Raw genomic sequence first — 13594 nt, forward strand, 5'->3', positions numbered from 1 at the left:
AAAATAAAAAAAGAGGAAAAAAGAGGAAAAAGAAAAACAAAACAATACCAAAGACATTATAAGAAATTCAAAGGAGGAGGAAAAAAAATCAGAGTTATATTAAAAAAATTTTAAGAATTAACTGCTCCTTTCAAAAGACAAGGAGAAATCAGCAGTACAACTATCCAAGCTATCCTGCAAATACACATGAATGTATCTTTTCCCCTTCTTTCATTTGTCCTTTTCCTCATCCCAGTTTTTCCTTCCACTGAATAATTTCGTTCCCTCTCTCAGTATCTGCTGTACCTCTTAGATTTTCATTGCTCTTTCCGGTTCTCACACTAGCGGGATAATACAATGTTTGCACGTGTGGGTCTGATTGAATTCACTCGCCAAGTAGTCTCTAGCTGTTTCCATTTTCCTACAAAAGCCTCAAATTTATCTTTTTTATAGCTGAATGTACTCCATTGTGTAAAAATATTGCTAATTTTTTAATAGCAATAAGAACAAATATGTATGAACTCACGGCTTTAAAAATAGAATAAATATAAGGACACAATAATGACTAACATGGATGTGGAGGAAGATTTACTTGCTGCCTTCTCCTAGACTTTCATAACCATCCTGTGTGGAGGACAGCACAGGCACAATTATTTTATCCCTCATTTTCTGATGAGCAAATTGAATCCCTGAAAAAGAAATATTTAGCTATTTCCCTTCTGGGAATCTTTCCAGAAGAATTAAAAACATTATTTCACAGTGATATATTTGTGAAGAACTAAAAGTGTAGATAAGATTCAACATGCACAATAGATATTTTGAAATGGGAAGAAATTGTTCAAAAAAAAAAAAAAAAGACCTAGGATGAGGGAGAGGTGAAAGGATTGAAAGAAAAAGGAATAAAACAAAACACAAGATAATTGTGCACTAGTTTCTCTTAGTTCATTGAAAAGAAAGATTTGGGCTAACATTGGAGAATAAAGTCCATATCATGTAATCTGATTACATAAAGATAACAATACTCAATGTATTAACTATTGTTATTCTCCTGTTATTTTATTATGAAATTTTCTTTTACATTTTTCCATAAAATAAAAGAGGAAGTAAGATTTATCATGTACAAGTTACGTATGGAGAATAAGATCATCATGTATATCTAAATTGTACCAATACAGTTAATAAATTAAAAAAATTAGGGTGAAACTTAACTGAAGGAGTTATCATGAAGATACAACTCATATATAAATAAATGTAAATGTTTATAAATAATAAATACAACAGTGCCTGACAAAAAAAATTAACTAAAATGCCAATAGTATGACCAAAGGAAGGTCCTGAACCTAGACAGCTTGGGTGCAGTCCTCGGCCCTCTATGGCCTCACCCTGCACCACCTCCAACAACACACCTTTATACTCTTCCTTCTATTTTTCCATTACCTTCCATGAGGTTCTAATACAGACAGTAGGGCTCACCGTCTCCTAGGTGAGGTGCAGAGAGCACCATGCTCAGCCAGAAATTCTGCCCCTCATTTGTCCATCAACAAGTATTATCTAACAAGTAATTCTGAATCCATTTGTGCCCACCCTCTCCTCACATTCTCAGTTCAGTTCAGGACTTTAGCCTGACAGTATGGCTTACATACTCACTAGTTTCCCTGATTTCACACTCTGCCTGCACAGCTAGCAGTTTTCTCTCTAAATGTACAAATCAGAGAGTGTCTTTGTGCCATGGGTTTAGAGGAAGATCATTCAGAAGGTGATTGCATAGGGCGGGTTCTAACTTAATTTCATGGCATGACTAGGAGGTGGAGGAAATAGGAAGCAGGCCTGATTCTCAAAGCTGCCTGATTCATATATTGTTCTTTGCTAAATAAACCTTGTTAAATTTGTGTAATGTTTTTCTCTCAACAAAGAGATGAAGTACACTAGAGATGCAGGCCTCAGAAATGTAGGCCACGCAGTGACTGTGTCTGTGAGTTGCTTAGGGGAATAGATAATGTACTGTTCACCTTTGAATCTCAAGGACTCAGGGTAATGCCTGGTACCTACATGTCTCATGAATATGTCATCTTTAATGAGTGAAGATATTTTATATTCATGCAATGATGCAACATCCACTTCCTATCCAGCATCTGCCAATATATTTTAATTGGACTTCATCTGGTTCATCACAGCCTCTGTTCTCAACTGCAAAATCAACAACAATTAAGCCTATCTTAGAAAAAGAACAAATAAATGTAGGTCACATACATGGAGAGATCACTCAAGAAGACTATTCATTTCGCTCTAGGAACAATCAAAGAAGGAAAAAAACAATGCCAACATCATAAATACTTTTTTCTTTAAGCAAAAGAGATATACTTGATAAGCAGGAGACTCCTAGTAATGTCATTTGCTTTCCATATAGCTTTACATTTGAGTTCGATTGCAGGCTCTAGCTATTTCTGTACATGGTTTGAAAAGTCAACTACTCTAAACATCTTCAGCCTTCGGCCCTGTGCCAAGTAATTTAAAATGCTTTCCTAAGAAAAAGTTACAAGTTTCTGTTTTCTTTGAGATGACCTTATGGAAGGAAATTGTATACATAATTAAATTATCCCTGGGTGTTTGTTATTAATTTAGAGTTGAAAACTTGGGTATTTCCACTGATGCTCAGAGACAAGAAAGGCTGGTGTTGCTGACTTGCCTCTATTTTTCTAAATGCTGATTAGAGATTAAACTAGCACAAATGTAAGGGCGATTTCACACACTGACTTTCTCCTAACTAGCTCAGATACTAATCTGAGGCAGTAACTGCTGTAGTGATAGGGGCATACTTCTGAAATATACTCTTACAATTTCTGAGTGCACTAAAAATCTACACATCATCATGTACTGCAACAGGAAGTAAAAGCTTTTCTTTCTAATTTTCTGCTTGCTTTTTCAGCTTGTACTTTTGTGAAAAGGTCTCTTAGTATACTATTTTGTGTTTGATTAGTGCTTGATAAATCTTGGTTAAATGAATTAATAGATATATTCTTGTAATATCCCTTCCAGGGCTGACAATTCTAAAATATTTTTTATTTTACTATGGGTTGAAATAAGACACAGACCCATTAAGACAGCAGATAGGCTTTATTAGCATAGTTGAAACCAGATAAAGTCTCAACTACACATGCCTGATCTACCTGGGATTCTATCAGTTATTCAAGGACAGAGTGGGAAGAGCAGGTAAAGGTGTAGTAAACTGAACCTGCATCGTTGAATCTCTGCTGAATTATTGGCTTCATTTCAAGCAACATCTGGTTGGAGAGGTTGTTTCCTATGGGAAAGGAAGTAAATAACCTCTGAATTGTTCAGCCTTCACCAGGAACTGACAGCTAACTAATGAGTGGTAATGTAGACCCTGACTATTCAAGTCACTCATGTGAGGCTGTGACACAAAGTGACGTCTAGTTGTTGTCATTTGGTTTCATAATAATTCATGGAGAAGTTTCAGGTACCTGTTAAGAGCTGGGGAAAGCACGGCTTGAGCTATGGCCTGCTCCAGGGACAGGCATCAGTTTGCTCGGCTGAGTACCCTCTTTCCAAGTTCACTTATCCGCAGTATAAATTTGAATCCTGAGTGGGGCGGGCACTGTGGGAAGGCTAGGAACCTGTCAGCATGCAAAATGGGCACGTTTCTGCTCCGTGACAAGCGCAAACCTGAGATAGACACACAGTCTGCTTGTACAATTATAAACTGCTTGAGTCTTATGGAAGAGAGGGAGAGAAAGAAAGAGAAGGAGTGAAGGAAAAGAACAAAGAAATAGGGGGTCTTATGATTCCCCTTCAGCGAGCTTCTCCGAGGAAGTACAATTTTAGCTCAGCTCTAAGATGACCAGAAGTGAATTAGGCAACGTGTGCAGAGAACTCCTCAGTTTCAGGGAAAGGAATGTGTGGAGTACTCGAAGTAGAAAGAAATTTAGTGATTATTTTTTGTGTGACTAAAAAGGCCGATGTGAATAGTGTGGACAGCAAGAAGAAGAGCAAGATGACACGTTCATGAAGCAGGCACGTGCTAGGTCATGCAAGCCTGGGTGCTGGACTCATGACTTTGCGTTTATCCCAATGCAAAAGGAAAGGGATACGGCATGATCTTATTTTAATGGCTCACTTGGACTGCATTAAAAATGAACGAGGAGGACAACAACGGAAGGGATGAGATGAGTTAGGAGGCTGTTTTGGGGAATGATAGTAATTTGATTCAAGTGGTGAAACTACTGTAGAGAGAGTAAAGAGATGAGATTATATATTTGGAAGTAAAATTCAGTAAGATTTGAAGACGGATTGCATAACAGAAGTGAGGGAAATAAGGTTTAAAAATAACTCAAACTTTTAACTTCAGCAGCAGAGTAAACTTATGTATCATTTTTTGATTTGGAGAAATTGAAAGAAGCCAGTGAAGGTACAGGTTGGGGACTGGTGCATCTCAGAACTGTCATTTGAACATGATAATGTTTTCAATTTTAAAAAATAAAAGATATATGAAAGGGAAACACTATGGTCATCATAATATTGATCATAGAAAGTAAACTGAAAGAAAACGAAGCTCATGTTTTCACTCAGGAAGTTGACTTTGCCAGCTACTTTTTGGTGAATTTTTAAGGAAAAATGGACCAAAATCCTTAGTGGAGCGGCATGAAATCAACAAAACTTTCATGTTCCTCAAAAGCGGAGTGTGGGTTAAAACAAAAAAAAAAAAAGACTCACTGACATTAAGCAGAGAAACAGAGGCGAGATTTAGGATAAAGTTAGAAAAAGACCAAACAGAAATTGGTTGGAAATTTCCCAGGGAGCAAACATGTCCCCACCATTACCCTTGCGCCGACATAGACTCATGCTCTGCACCAGGTCAGTGGTCTGCTGGCTCTGAGTCCCAGCTCTGCCACTTATTGTGGACGACCTTGGACAAATTTGGCAACTTCTCAAGTCTTACTTCTGGCACTTAGAAACAAGGACAGTGATCATAGCTACATCGTAAGATCATGGGGAGACTCAGCAGAAAGAGCGCACGGGAAGTGAGCTGACAACGTGCTGGGGTAGAGGAAGCGCTCAGTAAACATCACCTGCCCCACATAGCTGGCAACAGACTCGAGATTCATAGGGAGTAATTACTGTAGGCAGGTAACCTTCTCTTCTCCCTGTTGCAACAGCAATTTTGTACTCTTAGCTTCAAGACAGTATAGCTCACTGTACTGAGAAATAGTTTTATAACTTAGTAAGCTATATAATTTAGTTAATATTCATAAAACTTTATGGAATATTACTAAGCTTTGTTACAACTAAGTAAAAATTGTATAGCTGATTAGTCAAAAATTACTTATTTCTAGGAAGTTTATATAAAATTTAAAGTTTGCTCTTTATTTCCCATATAGGAACTGAAGATTGATGTTCACGCATTCTTTGAAAATAAAAAAAATGATGAAGTTCTATGAAGATCCTGTTGACCTATTCAATCTCTATTTTTGTCACCCTGATAATCATTCTATGGTTATTCTGTCTAGTAGCATATAAGCAGTCTATATAAGTAGGAATGTCACTGCTGGGGTCTTCATTTAAATTGAATCTGAACCCTCGTATGGAATACTGGGTCCTATTTTTCTTCCTGTCCTCATCCCTTGATTCTCAGGATTATGCAAAGGCAGGGTTTTCATTCTTTGACGTACTTATGTGACAGAGTACAAAAGCAGAATTGTGTGTAGCCTTTAGACTTGGAACAATTTCTTTACAAAGCTGTTACAGAAAGAATCAAAATTCTGACCTCAAATCCGAGCTCCACACTTACTGATAAGCTAATACTGAGCGTTTTGCCTTAACCTTGCTGGACCTTTATAGTGGATAAATGATAGAAGTAATTAAACAAGAGAATGTAACATACACTTGAGATGGTGTAAATATTAAGCTTATTTCAACAACTTCTGACATTGCCAGTCCTACAGATAACCCACTACTATTATGGACTACTGGACTATATCGGATTACTTCGCTGAATTCATGCAAGTACAATATTTAAATGGCAATGGAACTCCCATCTCTGACAAAACTAAACAAAAAAGGGATATAAATGAAGGACCATTTTGTATCTATATACAAAATAGGATAGACATGCAGCTACTTTCTCTTAATTCAATGAGAAGAAAGATTTGTACAAATAGTGTTTGGACAGGATATCATGTCTGCATCATGTACTATGAATAAGTACTATAAAGACAACACTATGCAATGTATTAATTATTGTAACTGCCCTATTAATTGGTTTTGAAGCTCTCTCATTGCTATTTGTTCCTCAATAAAATTAATAAAAAATTAAGCTTATGTTTACGGTAGTTAGAAACAACTAATCCATAATTTTAGATAAGTTGTATAATGCAGCAAGGAATCAGTTAAATGGTGATGCCAATTTAATATTTAGTTAAACTATTAAATGGCAAGAGTAGTATTTATTTCTTAGGTTGTGTTATGCCCAAGGCATAGTAAATACTGATTAAATACTACCAAAAGACAATAAATGTTCTCGTTCATACTTCTGTATGAAGGAAATGGTAATAAACTCCAAAACTGGTTGTTCTGGGGTAGTAGAGCTAATACCTCATTAGAATGCACAGGCACCAAGAACACGCAGAGCACCATGTGAGCGTGTCACAGTGCTCTATGATCACGCAAGGAAACAAGACAGCAGTGTGCTCTGTTCCTCGCTGTGCCTCACAGTACAGAGCATCTCCCCATCCTGAGGAAGATGCTGAGTGTGTGAGCAGCGGGCGGAGGTGGGTTCCACCATCCGTCCTGGTGGAAGCACATGCAACTCGAGAAGATGAGCGGAGAAAGCGCATGCAGTACCTGGTCATCTCAGAGTCGGGGAGCAGGCCTAGGTGGTAGTGGGGGTAGGGAGCTGAGAGAAGGAAGCTTTTGTCACACTCAACAGGGGAATAGTGCCTGGGAGAAGCAGGCTTATCACACAGTTTGTTCACAGTGCTGTAAACAGGTTCCGGAGGCCTGGTGATACAAGAGGAAGAGAAGATACACATGGTTAGCACCCAAAGGAACAGCTGTCCAACTGGCAGCATCTCACCTCATGCAGAATTAAAAATGCAAAGCAATGTCCTTCATCCCTTAAGCATTGCTAACAGAAACCAACTTTCCCACTGGGGATGCTGTCTGCACAACTTTACTCTTTTGCCTCTTTGTGGGTAGATGTGGACCCTTCAGATGTTCATTCCAATGTACACTGCAGGCAGCTAGGGAAGCCAGCGATCCTCCTGGCTTCTGAAACAACGCTGAGGATAAAGGCAAGTACTACAGAGAGCAGAACACAGTGACCGTCTGCGTCACTCTATGCAGCGATACTGCACTGCCTTTGGAATTAGTGTGGAATAACATAAACTATTTTTATTTATGTTAGCATCACTTTTTGTTGTAGAAGTCATACCTAGTAATTACAGAAACACTCTTAGAAAATTTAAGACTGCAAATTTAATACAAAGAAAACTATCAATAAGATCTATAAGAGGTAATATATTTAATTAATTTTCAGTCCAATTAACACACAGGAAACTAGAAAGAATGTTATTTTCTTCCTATATGATTTAGAGCTTGAAGACATTAGACAATTCACTGCATCTGTATTTAAAGTAGCACATACAAAGTGGTGGCGATCTAACCTGCCGCTGCCAGAACAGAACCTTAGAATAAAGGAACTGATGCCTTGTTTTGAGTCCTAAGACGTCTTTTACGATGACATCATTTCAGCAGCACTGTATCTGCCAGGGAGGGCTGATTCAATTTTTTCAGTCTGATGTAGACTCTATAGACCCTCCAAACATAATATCAGCAATTTTTCTCCCAGTCTTTTTTTTTTTTTTTATCACAATAGGGCCATATTTAGGAAAATGTTTTCAGAACCAAAGCAAGCTAATATATATATCTCTTTCAGAAATTTCTAATTATATTACATTTAACTAAATTAAAGAAAGACTCTAGAAAGACTCTGAATACTACTGGAAATTAAAGAAAATGAAAATGAAGCCCCGTAGTTTGTCCAGGGTTGAACTCTTGAACTTTTTACCTGTGTCTTTTGTGGAATGATGTTGTGGATGGAGTATTGTTACGTCAATACTTTATTATCTTACTGTCATTTCTAGGATTCCCTCACAGTGGATTATGTGCTTGTGTCTAATTACTCATCACTGCAAATTATTATCAAGGCAAAATACAGTTGCTGATATTACATGTTCATTTCTATTTGTCACTTACTCTTCCATTCCTTCCTTATTTCATGTTATTTACAGTTTTGGCTAAAAGAAGAAACAAATCCTAGTGTATACTCAGTTTTGAGGACACTTGATAGCTCAAGAGACAGGTTGATGAAAAACATCCCAACACATAACAATACTTGACACACTTGACAACATTCTCAGGCAACCAAATAACAAAATTTAAAATATCAGTGAAAACCTCCTCTTAAGTGGCATAACAATGCGGTTTATATTTGAAAATTTTGAACAAAGAGCTTCAATATGGCCCTAGAATTCTGTCCTATATTATGTACTATGTAGGCTAGCTTACAACATAGAGAAAACACAGCACTTGCCAAGCTGAACAGAGGAATGAGAGCAAGCGCTTGATGTTGAGCCAAAGGAGATACCATTATGTACTGAGAGAAAAAAAATTAGCTCTTTCTTTTCTTACATATTTGGTACAGGGTCTCACTATGCTCCTTGGCCTCGCAGTGAGCCTCCTGTCTTCAGCCTCCACTGTACTTTGGTTACAGGTGTGTGGGTGCCGGCGAGGCACGTGGTGCTGGGGATTGAATCTGGGTCCTGGTGCTTGAGTAGGCAATGGCTTAGGCTGCTGAGTTATCTCCGTGGCTCCCAAATTTTAGCTCTTTCAAGAGAGTCCTAAGTTATTCTGAATCTTTTTATTATGTTTCGATTTCTTAAACTGTCATTCATTCTCATAGGCTATTTTTTTTTTTTTTTGGTGGTACTAGGGATCAAACTCAGCACCTTGCACTTGCCGGGCAAGCACTTATTCCACTGAGCTATCTTCCTGGCCCACATAGGCTATTTTGAAGGACAGAAACCCCGAAGTTGTCATCTTAGAAATGAAAAACTTTAGGTAGTTGGTGTGGACGGGTCATCCGCCCACAGTCCGCTGCCGTCTCTCATGTATTTGAGCCTGGCAACACCGCCTGTTCCCCATTCTTGTAGATGTCACCCTCGGCTGGGCACAGTGCTCCTCCGAGGCTCCCCAGCCGGGCATCCCAGCAAAGCCTCACGGTAGCAGTGAGCATGTCAGCCCTCCCCTGAAGCTATACTCCCCTGACATTTTTGCGGATAGACAAGAAATACTAACCGCTCGCTGTTCCTGGGATCTGGGCAGCAGGCAGATGACACTTCCCGTCAGATCACTGAAGGTCTGGGTGGGGAATGACGTCTGGCAGCCTAAGTCAGCCGGTTACGGCGGAAAGGGTCTCTTTATCCTACTTGAGGTGTCCAGTTAGAAGATAAGGACTATGAAAGTCCAACCAAGTGTGTCGTGTGACGATCTCTGAGGTGATGCTCCCCAAGGGGAGTGAAGTAGCTGGAGACCCCTTAGTGTAATCTCTAAGCAAATTTACAAACAAATCCTCTCTCTCTCTGACTACTTGTCACTGGCCATATATCAATGACTTTGTAATTCCATCTGGTGAACCATCAGTCTTTATTTGCATATGCATGGGTTTATAATTGCAAGCTCTTATCACATATAATTAACATAGCCTGGCTCTTGGTGATGTCTCTTTTCTCGGAATTTTATTAGAACTTGCTATTTGTTCTACTTCCTTGGCATGTTTAATTGTTAATTCACAATGCTGGCATATTGGAGGGAGCTGACGCTTCATCTACAACTTACTTTTAGCAAAACCACCTTGACTGCAAAGGAACTGCTCCATTTGCCCCACGGGACTTTAATCTAACAGTGCCCTCCCTGATTAATGCAGCTCAGAACACTGAAGCTGGCTCGGGGCACTTCACCTTGCAGTCATGATCTACTAAGAGAGGAAAGGAAAAAAAGGGTCTAGGCCTATTGGATTCTGTGTTTGGAATAAGGGCAGAATAAGAAGTGGTCAGCTAGTAGCATAAGATGCAGATACTCAGGGGCTGCTGGCAACGAGTCTACCAACTGTAAGCACCAGAGTGAACTTTACCAAATTTTGTTGCTAAACCTGTGCAGAGAATAAGTCTAGGAGCTCAACAGTAAGGTCTCTTTACACAACTGTGTTGTAGGGGAGTCGCATCAGAAATTCAGTAACATCAGCCCAAATTGTTTCCCTCAGAGAGAGCACCTAGAAGTCTGGGCAACACCACCTGTTCCCCATTCTTGTAGATGTCACCCTTGGCTGGGCACAGTGCTCCTATGAGGCTCCCCAGCTGGGAATCTAGAAGTCTAGGTGCTCTCTCTGAGGGAAACAATTTGGGCTGATGTTACTGAATTTCTGATGCGACTCCCCTACAACACAGTTGTGTAAAGAGAGCTTTCTGTTGAGCTCCTACCCTCTTTTTATTGGCACTTTGGTCAGACCTCTAGCTTGCAATAGAGAAAATAAAACACACACTTCATCTGTTTACTTCATATTCCCGTTTCATTGATGCTCCACTATACCACGCCTGCGACAAACACCAGAATGATCCTGTCTACTGATATTTTGTTCAGTTTTGATTTTTTGCATTCACTTTATTTTCTAAAATCTGCTTTAGAATACGGTCCTCCTAGCTCTTGGGTTTTTGGTGACCCCAGCACTTTAACTCCTGACAGGATCTCTATAGGTCTGGACCCCACAAAGTACCACAGACAATAATGCTATGACTGATAGTGAGGACTGATATTGCAAATATTCTTCCGAGGAGCAGCACCTGAAGGGGTAAGATGAAAGGAATAGGGTTTCATCTGCTAAGAGTTAACAGTAGCACTAAGCTTTCTCAGGCAAGGACCTCATCTTACCATGTTCGGTTTATTTCTGTAGAGTGCTAACTCCTAGGGGCTCAGGAGCAGATCTCACTGGCTTTTGCTCATTGTTGCTTCCCTGGATGTGACAATTCATTGGAAAAGTACTGTCTTCAAAAATGAGAAGAACTATGACAAACAAAAGGCCCAATACCTTTTATTCTCTCTACCTGAGGAATAATCTAAAATTATAGTAGGAAAAACTTCAGTTAAATATCTGTATGGCTTTCAGCATATATCTCTTTGTAAAAGAGATGGATGGGAGAAAATTCACAGAACATTCAGATTCTCCAGCCCTTATCCTGTGGTGATGTCCCATGGTTACCATCATGGTAAGGGACCATCCTGCCTCATGCTCGGCATTAAAAAGACAGGGAACAAAACCACATCAGTGATAGCCACTAGGAGGTCAAAGGCCTTAAAGTGGGGGCATCTACTAAGTTATAATTTTATTTATTTATTTATTTATTTTTTCATTAATTTCATTGAGAAACAAATAGCAATGAGACAGTTTCAAACCAAATTGGTAGGACAGTTTCAATAATTAACACATTGCATACTCTCTTCCTAGTGGCTAATTGTTGTACATGATGTGGACTTGATATCCTATTTACAAACACCATTAGAACAAATCCCTCTATTCATTAAGAGAATGTAACTATATATCTATCCTAACCACTTTGAGTACACAGATACAAAATGGACATTCATCTTTATCTCCTTTTTTTTTTTGTTAAGTTCCATCATTTAAATATTATAGGTGTGTAAACTCAGCAAAATATTCTAAAAGAGTCCAGTAGCCCACAATAGCATTGGGTCTTCTGTTTAACTGGCAATGTCAGAAATTATTGACCTGAGTCCCCCACAGCTCAACCTAACAACATGGCTTTACTTCCTATATTTCGTCTTCATACTTTTCTACTGGATGGATAAGACCAAGGTAAAGCAGGACCTGTGCAACAAGAGTTGTAGCTTTTGGGTCTGATAAGGTCAGTGAAATCCCCTCAGGATTTATCCTGAGATCTTGTACCTCAGATTGTAGAACCTTTGTCAGTGTCAGCCATGTGGATGAGTCACGGCCATTGCTTGGCCAATGTGCTTTCTGTGAAAGCCTGAGAGAATGTTTTCTCTCCATGGGACTCTCCTTAGGCACACTCTATGTCATCGGTCACTTTCCTCTTTGGCCCCATAATCTCCTTGATCAGAAAATTTGGGACACTACTGAGTTACTTGACATTACAGTGCAAGTTCTCATATGTCCTGAGTCTTAATTGACCTTAGAAGGCTAGGGCCAAAATGTTGGCTTTCCTTGTAGCCCTCCTTTTTCTCTAATTTTTTTTTGTTGTTAAAGCAGAAATTTATTAAAATCAATTTATAGTGTTTTACACCCCTCCCCCCATGCAGAGTCCTCAACATTCAGGCAATCAACTCAGTTCTTAGAGCTGCTTCATAAGAAAAGGGGATTTCTCTGCCTTCCCCAAGAAGGTATTTGTTTATATTCCTGAAAATGCAGCATTTAATCACACCACCTTCATAAGAACAATCCCTTTGAGATCTCAAAACCTTGCAGAGAGTGAAGAGATAAGCACAGGACCTTCTCCCAAATGCAGTGCCTCATGACAGAGGTGTAGTGCAAGAGCTACATGGAACTGCTGCCTCGTCCAAGGTGCACAGGTGCCGGCGGGCAGGCTGTGGAAAGAGCAGGCCCTAGCTGTGGAGTGTGGCCAGCCGGGACTGCATGGCCTCCAGGGCCTCTTCCTCCTCTTCATCCTCAGAGGCAGCCATGGCTCCTAAAGGTTCAGGCTCAGGAAGGACATCGGTCACTTTACTGGGTGCTTTGCCTAAGGCTCCTGCTGTAATTTCAAAGAGGATTTTCTGTCCTCTTTGAAGGACAGAAAATTCAATTTCTGTCTCAGCTTCTTCTTCCATTTCTTCTTGATCATCCATGCTTTCGAAAGTGTCCTCTAACATCTCTTCTGTGATCCCAGTCTTCATCATCTCTTTGGACAGCTCACTCATGGGGGCCTGGATTTCTGGGATCTTCACAAGACTCTGCATGGCCTTCATCACATCTGTGCTCTTCTGCAGGGACCTGGCCACTCGCAGGACCGCAAGCTGGTTCTTCATCCCCATTAGCACGGAGTTCATGTGTGCTTTGGATGCATACAGCTTGCTCACGGCCTTCCTCGACCTGACCATCTCCTTGGCCAGCACCACACACACGTCCTTCTGGCCCTTCTTGGCAGCGTCTTTCACAGACCGTTTTACTTTCTCTTCTTCTCTCTGGATATCTCTAATTTGTCTGTCAACAACTCTCATTTCTTTTCTTATCTTCAGTGACCATTCATTGACCAGCTCTTTGGGAGCCTTCTCCTGGGTTTTTCCAAACAGCCCCATGGCGAACTGAACTCGTCTTGCCCCTTCCGGCTTTCCATTCCCTGTGCCCAGGCAGGTCATGGGCAGCTGTTTGGGCGGGGCCGGAGGAGAGCCTTTTTCTCTAATTTTGGTCTGCAAACTTAGGTTGTTAACCATCCAGAAGACAAACTTATTGTTGTTACCATACAACCTAGGCTGTTAAGCTTAAGCTCACTATCTGTCTGAATATCAAACA

At 40.0% G+C, this 13594-nt stretch overlaps 2 protein-coding genes across 3 annotated transcripts in view; both read right to left on the bottom strand.

Annotated features, from left to right (window-relative positions):
• The window catches only part of Dlg2 (discs large MAGUK scaffold protein 2), a 1516571-nt gene that overhangs the window by 486347 nt on the left and 1016630 nt on the right, over nt 1-13594 (bottom strand). The window contains exon 10 of the mRNA XM_004632548.2: nt 6838-6993. Within this exon, the coding sequence (XP_004632605.1) occupies nt 6838-6993 (156 nt within the window). The remainder of the gene's footprint in view (nt 1-6837; nt 6994-13594) is intronic.
• LOC105742379 (charged multivesicular body protein 3-like) lies at nt 12655-13425 on the bottom strand. 2 transcript variants are annotated; one of them, XM_023716661.1, is made up of 2 exons: nt 13165-13425; nt 12655-13044 (listed from the first exon to the last, which is right to left on the bottom strand). In XM_023716661.1, exons 1-2 carry the CDS (start codon nt 13378-13380, stop codon nt 12691-12693), a joined length of 570 nt encoding a protein of 189 aa, XP_023572429.1. In that variant the 5' UTR covers nt 13381-13425; the 3' UTR covers nt 12655-12690. The 2 variants fall into 2 exon arrangements, with proteins under 2 accessions (XP_023572429.1, XP_023572428.1); XM_023716660.1 differs by having other exon boundaries at nt 12655-13425.

Source organism: Octodon degus, unplaced genomic scaffold, assembly GCF_000260255.1.
Source record: "Octodon degus isolate 3935 unplaced genomic scaffold, OctDeg1.0 scaffold00049, whole genome shotgun sequence".
In the NCBI taxonomy this organism is placed as follows: Eukaryota; Metazoa; Chordata; class Mammalia; order Rodentia; family Octodontidae; genus Octodon; species Octodon degus.

Excerpts from the sequence above, each read along its gene's own strand:
- LOC105742379 (XM_023716660.1), bottom strand. The coding sequence starts at position 13,380 with ATGGGGCTGTTTGGAAAAACCCAGGAGAAGGCTCCCAAAGAGCTGGTC.